The sequence below is a fragment of the Drosophila willistoni genome (genome assembly GCF_018902025.1).
Source record: "Drosophila willistoni isolate 14030-0811.24 chromosome XL unlocalized genomic scaffold, UCI_dwil_1.1 Seg142, whole genome shotgun sequence".
In the NCBI taxonomy this organism is placed as follows: domain Eukaryota; kingdom Metazoa; phylum Arthropoda; class Insecta; order Diptera; family Drosophilidae; genus Drosophila; species Drosophila willistoni.
In genome coordinates, this window is record NW_025814053.1 from 5,997,047 (window position 1) to 6,008,479 (window position 11,433).

The following is an 11,433-nucleotide window of genomic DNA, read 5'->3' on the forward strand; positions in this document are numbered from 1 at the left end:
GAATGATATTAATAGAATCGCTTACAAATACATACAAAAATATGTAGTAGGTATATAGAAAAATGTCAAAACCGACAAAAAAAAAACTTGATGGCTTCGGTTTCTTGATCATTTTGGTAGTGCGCCTTACGCACCGGGTCAGGTCTTGGTCTTGGGGTTTCGGTTCTGGTTCTAGAGAGTTTGATCGTTTGATCGTTTGGTTTGTTTTAATGTCTCCAACTGTCTGTCTCTCTCTCTCGCTCTTTCTCTCTCGCTGTCTTTGTTACCACTCACAATCAGTGGAGTGGAGTGTGAGTGTTGTGTGGGCTTATTCAAACGCAGACAGCACGGCGGCAATGGATGGCCAGGCCCCAGACCTCAGACCCTTGCCCCTTTCCATAAAGGCCTCGAAGACTTCTACTCCCAGCTTCCCTTGTCCATCTTCTTCTTGGGCGCACCAACCCCCCACCCCACCACTATGCTCTCCATTATGGCATTGTAGCCTCGGCTGGATCGGATCGGATCGGATCATAAATGCCCAAGCACACAGGTCAACTGTTCGTTGTTCGTTCTTCTTCAGTTTTCGATTGCTGCCGCCGCCGCCGCCGCCGCCGTTGTCGTGGTGCCCTTTGCCTGTTCCCTTTGGCCCGATCGACTCGACCAAAATGATTTCTTTTCCAACTTTTTAATCAATTCATGTGTGTGTCTCTGTCCATCTCTGTCTTCCTCCTCCTCCTTCTCATCTCCCTCTCTTTCTCTCTGTGTGTGTGTGTGTGTGTGTGTGTGCATCTATTGTGTGTATAGTTTTGTTCTTTCGTTCTTTTTTTTCTCGTTTTTACGTTACCTTTTTATTATATTCAATTTTTATCTCTTTGCCTGCGTCTTTCCGCTTTTTTTCCCGTGTAGATTTTTTTTGTTTTTGTTTTTTTTTTCGGTTTTGATAAATCGATTTAGAAGCCGACGGGTTCTAAAAAAAAAAAGTGGAATTCTTTTGATTTCACTTTATTGTATGTATGTATGTCTTATATGTATGCAAGTGTGTGTATGTGTGTGCCTGTTGTGTGTGTGTGTGTGTGTGTTTTTGTGGCATTTCTTCGGCATATTTCTGTGCGTTACTTAGAAATGCAGTGAAGAAGCTAAAGGCGCTTGCCAGTCCAACTAAACCGAATCCGTGTAGACTCCCAGACAATGCGTCGTCATCTAAAGTGCTACGTCAAGGGTGGGGAGAGGGGGCGCAACGGAAAGGAGCCCAAAAAATAAAAGGGCGTTGGGCGTTTGCAATGTTGACGTGGGAATCTGTGCCGTGCCGTGTCGACGTCGTCGTCGTCGTCGTCGTTGATGGCTAGAGATCCGTCATGTAGTCCCAGTCTAGGTGATTCAATTGCCATTATAACTTCTTTCTATCTCGCTCTCTCTCTCTCCTACTCACTCTGTCTCTGTATCGCTATCTATTTCTATTTCTTGTGCAAAATAATGCAACAACAACAAGAACAAAAAGAAGCTATGAAACACATTTATTATTTATGAATTTGCATACACACGCAGAAGCAGCAGCCCACAGTTAGCACACGCACACGCACACACACACACACTCACGTACATATCAAATACATAAAAGAGAGAGAAGACACCTCTGCATATGTGTTTCATTCATGAATTCCAGTTGACGGCGGTGACGGCGGCAACGAAGGAGACGACGACGACGACGACGACGACATCAGCTAGCAGCAGCGACAGCGCGCAGATTTTGTTGTTGTTGTTGCTGTTGTTGATTTCGTAGAAGAGGGAAAATTTTTGGTTTGTCATTTGCAACAAGTGCGGATGGTTCCTTTGCCCGCTGCTGCTGCTGCTGCTGCTTCTGATGCTGTTGCTGCTGTTGTTGTTGTTGTTGCAACTGCATTTGCCCTTTTTGTCTTTGAAACTTTTAGACTGGGCGGCGACAACGTGAACAGAATGCAGCTCTCTGAGCTCTAGCTATGTATGTATGTGCGTGTGTGTGTGCACCCACGGCCAACAAGAACAACTGCAATCAAAAATAATATTAAATAGAGTCGACCATGTTATACCTAGCCCTCGATCATCATCAGATTGAGAGACATACTTTCCCTCACAAGGGGCAAAATATTGATTCAACACGTGTTTTTTAGTCACAGGTTAATCAGGTGTTTATATATTCTTAATCCTTTTCACAATCTCAACTAAGGAGAACCCATTACTAAAGATAAACCCGTTGGACATTTCATTAAAAAGGACCCATTTAGCTTGCCTCTTGCCCTTTAATGGGTATAAAAACGTCTGTATATGAAATGAAAAACCGACATACTTGTGTATATGTATGTATGTATGTATGTATGTACATATACTTGCATCTGCGCATACATACATAAATACATACAAAAGGCCGTATAAAAAAAAAAAAACCAAAACCAAAAAATAAATGCATCGCTCGTTGTCGCGTTGCATTGCACATTCAACAGTTGAACGCGCTAGCTGAACAAGAGAGAATGAGAACGAACGAGCGAGAGGGAGAGAGAGCGAGAGAGAAAGAGAGAGCTGGCGAGATATGGTTTATACTTGGCGCACCCCCCTTGGGCCAGTAATGCTCAACAAGTTCAACTGGCGATCTGTTGCGTCTGTCCCGCCGACAGACAGACAGACAGACAGACAGAACGTTCGACAGAACGTCAGGGTGTCGGGGCGTCGGTGGCGAATGACGGGGGCTGGGTTGGGCCCTAGTGCCAGAGTGTCTGGCAGCCACGACGACGACGGCAACGGCAACGGCAACGACGACTTCGACTCACTTATACAGATATAGACGCATGTGTGCCATATATGCAATACATACATACATATGTGTGTGTGTGTGTATCTGTGTCTGAGTAAAAAAGTGGCGTTGCCAGGAAAATTGTAGCGCAAGTTAGCTTGCCGACCGTACGACCACAGGCCACAAAGCATACTTCGATGCTGTCGTTGTCTAAAAACCGCCGCAGCACAGTGGGGCAAATTTGGCATTCTAACCGTTTGACTGTTCTTTAACCTCTTTTTGGAAGAATATTCTCATGTATTTATGCTAAAACAATTCCATTTGAAATTTTTACTATGACTTTGGTTTGAAATGGTTTTTTTAGAAATTCAATTTATGTCGGAGCTGAGAACTTTTTTATACCACTGTGGCCCAACAACGTTTCGAGTGGCTCAGCATACAGACGCAAATTGTCAGTTAGTCAGCATACACACACACACACTTTTGGTCGATGGGTGACGCATGGAGCAAGGGGAACGGATCGGGCAACGGAAAGGGGTAAGGGGAGAGCAATCGTTTTGGGTTCCGTCCCCATCTGTCCATATTGTCCGTCGACAACTCCACACCAGCAGTAACAACAACAGCAGCAGCAACGGCAGCAACAATCGCAGCTAGAACGGGTCTCTCATACACACAGATACACACACACACACACACACACAGATACAATACACGAGCGCAATGCCCGACGACGATTGTCGTCAGTTTGTCTGCAATGCTCAGCGCCGTGCTCGATTGTTGTTGTTGTTGCTGTTGTCTCGATACTCGTTCCCTGTTTCGGATGCAAACACACACACACACATACGCCACACACTCAAGAGGGAGGGAGACAGAGCGCGAGAGTGAGAGAACGAGCGGGCGGGCAAGAGAGAGAGCGAGAGAGTGAGCAAGAACGCGAGCGAGAGACTCAGACTCAGGCAGACAGAGATTGCAAGGCGTTCATTTTGATTGTGCATGTGTGTGAGTGAGTGAGTGAGCGAACGGGCAAACGAACGAACGAGCGAGCGAGCGAGCGAGCGAACGAGCGAACGAGTATGTGAATGAGTGAGGGCCCGAGACACCGATACCAACACCGCCGCGCCGCAACGACACCGACACCTCAACTGAGCCAGAGCCAGCAGTCTAGAACGTATCTGTATCTTCGAACTAGAACGTATCTTTATCTGAACAATTGAGTTTTGGATTCCTTGCCGTGCGGATCAACGCGAGTTATGAAAGCGCAGCAGCAGCACTCACAAGTCGTCAGTCAGTTAGTAGCAGCAGCACAGCCAACAGCAAAGGCAAAAATAATACAACAATAATAATAATATACAAAATATAAAAACAGAAAAACAAGAAAAATTCACGCGAGTTTTTTGTAAAAAGAAGAAAAAGAAAAACAACAAATTTTATTTTAAAGTTTACTTAATTATTTTTTTTTTCCTGTTGATTTCTCTGTGTGGTCGTCGTCGTTGTAGTTGTTATTGTTGTTGTTGAATTTCTTCTACGCCCCCCACGCCCCCCCGTTCAACAGACATTAACACACACACAAACACACAGAAAGACACACACTCACACACACACATAAACAATCCAAAAAGCAAAAGCAACAAATATAAAAAAGCAACCCGGTCAAACGTTAACGTGTTGTTGTTGGTATTGGTCGATCGCGAGTTATGAAAGCGCAAGCGTCGTCGCAGCAGCAGCAGCAGCCACCAGCAACACCAACAACACCAGCAACAACAGCCACAGCCACAACACGCATGTGGCAACAAAACATAAATTTTAACAAAAAACGCTAAAACAGAAGAAGAAAAAACTCTACAAAAAAAAATACCAAGAGATATATACAAAGAAACTTATTTAGAGAAATATATATACATATAGTTATACTATATATTTTTGATATCAATATACAACGGACTAAACTAAAAACAAAAATAATCAACAAGTATCAAAATGGATAACCTAAGCGAACAAAGTTCGTCGGCAACAACGTTATTGAGCTTAAATCATCATCATCATCATCATCATCAGCAGCAGCAGCAACAGCAGCAGCAGCAGCAGCAACAACATCATCATCAGAGCACTAAACGTGCCACAAAGGATGCCACAGTTTGTGTTGGAGTTGCTGTGGAGCCATCATCAAACACCACAGGTGGCAACAGCAACGGAGCAGGAGGCGGTGGAGCAAGTCCCAAAATGGGTTCACGTCGCATCTTTACACCACAATTCAAACTGCAAGTTTTGGAATCCTATCGCAATGACAACGATTGCAAGGGCAATCAACGGGCAACAGCTCGCAAATATAATATTCATCGCAGGCAAATACAAAAATGGTTGCAATGCGAACTAAATCTGCGATCATCGGTGGCCAACAATCATCATCAGCAACAGCAGCAACAGCAACAGCAACAACAGCAGCAGCAGCAACAACAACAGCAGCAGCAGCAACAATCGGTGGCAACAAATTCTGCGGTAAATGTGAAACCGCATACACAATTCCACAATACATTGGCCCATCACATGACGGTGGCCCATCATGCTGCTGCAGCCGCTCATCATGTCCATGCCCATCATGCCCCACATCCGCATCCACATCCCCATCATTCGCATCATCATCATCATCATCATGCGGCAATGGCCCATCACTTGTTGGCCAATGGCTTCCATCCACATCCACATGCCCTGGCCCTTGCCCATGTGCCAGTGGTGGGAGGACAGCAGTCGACAGCTGCAGTAGCCCCACCAGCACCACCGACATTGCCGCCACCAACATTGATGCCACAGCCAAGTGGCGATGGCCTTATTATCACAAATGGCAGTGCAAGTGCCTCACCCTCGTCGTCATCTGCCTCGACCGCCTCTCAGTTGTCGGCTGCCAAAATTGTTGCAGTTGTTGCCGCTGTAGCCTTGGCGAATAGCAACACCAGTAACACCACCGCCGCCGCCAGCACCACCAGCAGCAGTAGCAGTCCCTGCAACAGCAGCAGCAGCAGTAGCAGCAGCCACAGCACCACGACAGCAACAAGTTGCAACATTAGCTCCACAATTGCCGCCGCCACCAGCAGCAGCAGCAGCAGCAGCAGCAGCAACGCCAATACAACCACAACAACCACATCAAGTGCCAATACAATGCCATATCAACATCATCATAGTCCAGTTCAAGTGCCAAGCAATTCCCACATTCCCTATGCCGCCTATCACACATACCTGCCGTTGGCCCCACCACCACCACAGCAGTCGCATCCACATCCGCATGTTGCTGCCGATCTTGGATTGGAGCCACGTCTAAGTCTGGAATCGGCGCCCACTCCAGCGCCCATGGACTTGTCGCTGGGACGACGGCAACGACAGCAGCTCCACCACCAACAGCAATCGGATGAGAAGCCATCATTGCCATCCGGTGTGGATTTATCGTTTCGCAAGCGTAAGGTTCATACGGATGCCATGCAACCGGATAAGATGATCAAGTGTGAGCCCGATACCGAGAATGATGTCGATGTGGACATTGTCGATGTCGATGTCGAGACAGAGGCTGAGCAGGAGCACGAGCAGAAGATACTCAAGCAGCAGCAGCAGCAGCAGCAGCAGCCACAACAGATGTTGCCCTCGAAGCAAGTGAAACTATTCAAGCCATATCTGTTGGATGAGGATGAAGCTGCCTCCGCTGCCGATGACGAGCAGGATGAGGACGAGGATGACACTGATGAGGGAAACAGTGTGGACAAGAAACAACGCGAGCCCATCATATGGAGCAATCATCCATCGACATATCCAACAACCGAACGCTTTCAAACGCAGCCAGCTTCCTTCCTAGTGCAACAGCCATTTCCCGTTGCCGGGAGTCCTCCTCACCACCAGCAGCAGCAGCACCAGCAGCAGTTTCATGGTGGCAACAGCAATTGCAGCACCGCCAGCAACAGCAACAGCAACAGCAGCACGCCCCAAACAGTCCACATCAGTCCGCTCTCACCCACCGGTTTCTGTTGTCCCAAAGGATCGCCCGTCTCTGGCTACGAGAGCAGCTCATCCACCTACAGTGACAGTGCTAGCAGCGGAGGCGGTTGCGGCGGCGGCAGCGGCAGCGGCAGTGGCGAATACAGCCTCAATTTGCAGTTACATGCCGCCGTCTACAACGAGAATCTAATGTTGATGCAACATCATCATCATCATCAGCAGCAGCAGCAACAGCAGCAGCAGCAACATCGATCAACCCATTTGCAACGTTGGCTAGATCAGGAGGCGCTGGCCGCCGCCGCAGCTGCTGCCGCTGCCGCATCAGTGGCTGGCACGCCCCTAATGTTGGCTCCAGCATCCGCCTCTGCCACTTCTGCCGTCGGCAGCAACACCCCCAGCCATAGTCCTCACCTCACCATGGTGGCCTAAATAAGAAAATATTTGCGATTCCTTTTGAATTTATGCAAAATTTTCAATATATTTTTTTTAATTAATTAATTATGTACTTCCATGCATATCAGCAATAAGCGAGAGCGAGACGGAGAGAGAGAGAGTAAAGTTTAAAAAAAAAAACCCACCTTATTTATAAGAGAAGAAATTTAATTATAACTTAACATTTTTTTTTGTGTTTAAATTCTAAGAACAAATTAAGTTAAGTATAATTTTTTTTTTTTTTGTAATTTTTTTTTTATTCGTAATTTTATTTTGTTGTCTGTAGAACTAAAAAAAATTGTGAAACAACAAAAAAATTGCAACTGAAAAAACTGAGACAAACGAAATACAAATGAATCGATTGTAAGAGTAAAGCTTTAAATACACCCACACAAACACACACACACACATATATATATATATATATATTAATATTAAAACTAATTAAATGTGTTCTTTTTTTTTTTTTTTTTTTTGAGAGAGAGAAAATTGAAAATTCTTGTGATATGAAAAAAGTAACAAAATTTTAATGAATTGTTAAAAACTGCAAAACAAAAACAAAAAAAACAGAATTAAAGAATTATACTATGAATAAATATAAATAAAAGAAATATATATACACATATATTTAAATATATTTACAACAGAAAATTAAACAATTAATTATTATTAAATATTATTATATACATAAATCTAAAAATATATATACAATATATTTATATACAAACTAAAAAACAAGAGAGAAAACAACCTTTTTTTTATTGATAAATTTATATTACAGTATTTTTATATATATATATATGAAAAGAGAGAGAGAGAGAGAGAGAGAGAGAAACAAAAACAACAACAAACAAAAAAATAATTAAATTAACAAAAACTTTAAAATTGAACTGGTTTACTTATTAAACACCAAATGAAGGCAAAACGGGGTGAGGACAAGTGGAGGATCTCTCTTTTTCAAATGGGGCGTGGTCAAATTGAAACTTTGTTCGAGCCATATATATACTATATATATTCTGGATCTGTTTTGACATACTGTACAATTCGATTCACTCGTGAATTTGTCAACATTTTTCCAAAATTTCACTTGAGACTTTTCTTATCCAGCAATTTCTGTGAAATCCTTCACGCTTTGTATAACCAAGAAGATATGGGATCCAAAAGTCTTTTAGATCCTTTCAAGAAAACCAATTTTAAATGAAAGGCGAAGACTTGGAGATGGAAATGCGGGAAATTTCCATACCAAAAACCGAAAATTGATCTCTGAAATTTGTAATTTTTCCATTTTCAGGAAAGCAGTTTTTGCTAGATATTTCTTCTTGATGGCCTAAACTGAGATTTATTTGTTTAAATCTTTTAATTTACTTTAATTTCTTATGCTTTGTGTTAGTTTAATGCACAAGTTTTTGAATGATCCAAATTATTATCGTTATCATGGTGATTATGGCCGATTTGTGACTCAAACTATTTTACGAGTAGGACTTTTCTATAGGACCTTAATCATGTAGTAGTCCGATCTTAACGATCACAACCAAGTTATAAAGAATCAAATCAAATTTTCAAACAATCATTCCTATGATATACAGTCGAGTCTCGGGAACAGAATTTTTACGAATTAGAGAGGTTTTCAATTTACCAGGGTTTCTATTTCAACAAAGTTTTTTCAAGGGACCAGCAGTTTCTTACGAAATATTAAGGTTTTCGATTTATCGAGACTCGACTGTACATATATACATATCAGATCCATTCGACCATGGGATATTTTACCTGTTGTAAATAGACAAATGAAAGAATATCTTTTAGGATCTTGAAAAACTTTGAGTTGATCCTTTCTTAGAAACTTTACAAGTATATTTTTTGACAAGTAATAACGAAAACTTTACGTTGATCTTGACAGAGGAATATATTCTGATCTAGAATATATATACTTTATATGCTCGGGGAGATGCTTCTCTTTTTCAGAGGTTTACAAATTTATTCTAATAAATTTATAAAATGTTCATTGTTTTTTGTTTTTTGTTATTTCTTTGTATGGGCTTGAATTGAGTAACACATGTGATGGTTCATTCTCATGACTATATATATATGCATATATACACACACACACACTCATGTGTACATACATATATGGTGTAGCTCTATAGATGATATATTTTGAATTCGTGCATAATTTGGCTTCTGATTTCAATCGAAATGAAATCCTTTTCCATCATTTTTGCATATGATATTGTCTATAAACATTCGGATAATATCATTCAGGCATATTTCCAGCTCGGATGTTATATCATTAGGGTTTCAGGCGCCAATCTACCTTCAATGACGAAGGGGGGACGAGGGTGAGTCTGTCTCGGTGTGTGTGTGTGCTTGTGTTTTGCATTAGGTTCAAATGGTAGTTTTGGTCAATTTGCATGGCACATTTTGGATTTGTTACCGCAGCGGGGTATGACTAAGCCGCAAAATTCTATAATGGTTGGTATTTTTAAAACATTTAAAAATAAAGTGCTCTCGTTTGCCAATGTGTGCGCCAATCACGAGCCAACCAAACGACGACAACGGCAACGACAACGAAAGCAGCAACTTTGGGGTCTATTCATTGTGTGTTTGTGTCAGTGTGTGTGTGTGTGTACACTTCAAGTGCAGAGTATTCAGTTCGTCTCATATATGATGTGGAGAATGTTTCTCTATGTAACCAAGTGAATAGTGCCAAAGAATTCGTTTGGTTGCTTTGTTGTTTCTTTCGAAGACATTCCGCCCCATCTCTACGAATATGTAGGATCATCCTAGGAAAGCCACACACACACACACGCACACACACACACACACACACACATAAACACACTGTAGTAGCCAAAAAGAATGTACTATATAATATTATTTCTCTGAAAAAAAAAACAAACAAACAAACAAAACGACATTTACATAAACTAAACTAAACTAAATACCTCCCTCCCTAAACTTGGGGATGAAGACTGAAAAAGGGGTCGGGATAATTTCATTTTTATTTTCGGTTCTTTCTGTTTGCCACGTGACAAACATTTCGAACGTAACACATTTTTGGTTTGCATCAACATCAGCAACAGCAACAGCAACACCAAACGACGACGACGACGACCCATCGGCAACAGCAACAACATTGGCCAATTACAAAGTAAACAGAAAGAGATGGATAGTTGTATATAATGATGAGAGTGGGGCAATGGCAAAGGGGCGGGGGGAGGAGGGCTTGGGGGAAACTGATGCCATAACAACACACCTGAAAAACCAAACAAAAAATCACATTTAACCATTGCAGATGGCAAGTGGGTGATTTTGGTTCTACATATGTAGATTTGATTTGACATTTCTCTCGGTCTATATATAAATTGACTTAACTTATAGCTACCGACTATATACAGCAATAAGCAATACTAGAAACGACAACTAAGTGTACCTTTCCCTTCCCCCCCCCTGGTTTGATCTGCCTCTGAGAAAGGATCCAAATTGAAATGAAATGAAGCAAATAATTGTTTACCTCTTTTTAATAAGTAAAAGTGATTAACTTAGGAATCGTGTCACTATTTTTGTATTGTCAATAATGTAATTTTTAAGCTTATGACAAGTTTCGTTTTCATTATTTCTTTCTCGATGGATGCTAAAATTTCACCAATGCAAAGGGAGATGATCATTTATGGAAAACCTGCCGATTGTTAGTATTATTAAGTAGCAAGCATTACTATCATCATGATGATCATATGGATTTTGCTCACATTATTTTTTATTGTCTGTTCTTTTAATCAGAGTTTTTATGAGTCATCAAAAAAGTCTTAAAAAATCGAAACTACAAAGTTCGCCACAGGTCAATGATCCAAACATAAAGGCATAAAGGCCTTATAATAGCCGAATTTCGTTATACCCTACACGCAAAATGACAGAATGAAACATTTTCGATTGCCAATGTGATTTCCCCAGACGAGTTCATTTCAGATTTCCATTCTAGATGATGGAAAGTAAACGAATATGAATTCGATATATTCGAATTATATTGAAATTAAATACCTTAATTTATGCATTCAATATCTACTGATCTACCAAATTTCATGAGAATCGTAATGAAAACGATCAAGTTATATCAAGAAACGATGTGTAAAGTCAGAGATGGGCGCCAAAGTGCTGGGCGTGTCTATTTTATGTTAGAGATAAAATCAGTTAAGACGAAAAAGCTAAAAAAATAATAGGCTTATTATAAGTATAAGTATGTATTTGGCATCTAATGAGCATTTGACATAAAAAGAACTTTAAAA

At 41.5% G+C, this 11,433-nt stretch overlaps 1 protein-coding gene across 1 annotated transcript; it reads left to right on the forward strand.

Annotated features, from left to right (window-relative positions):
- The first annotated feature begins 4,361 nt into the window (after positions 1–4,361).
- On the forward strand, positions 4,362–7,184 carry LOC6644707 (box A-binding factor). The gene has a single exon (XM_023176948.2). The coding sequence runs from the start codon at positions 4,721–4,723 to the stop codon at positions 7,148–7,150; it is 2,430 nt and encodes an 809-aa protein (XP_023032716.1). The 5' UTR covers positions 4,362–4,720; the 3' UTR covers positions 7,151–7,184.
- The last annotated feature ends 4,249 nt before the right edge of the window (positions 7,185–11,433 follow it).

What these genes read in the sequence shown, in the direction of transcription:
- LOC6644707 (XM_023176948.2), top strand. Translation starts at nt 4,721, where the DNA reads ATGGATAACCTAAGCGAACAAAGTTCGTCGGCAACAACGTTATTGAGC.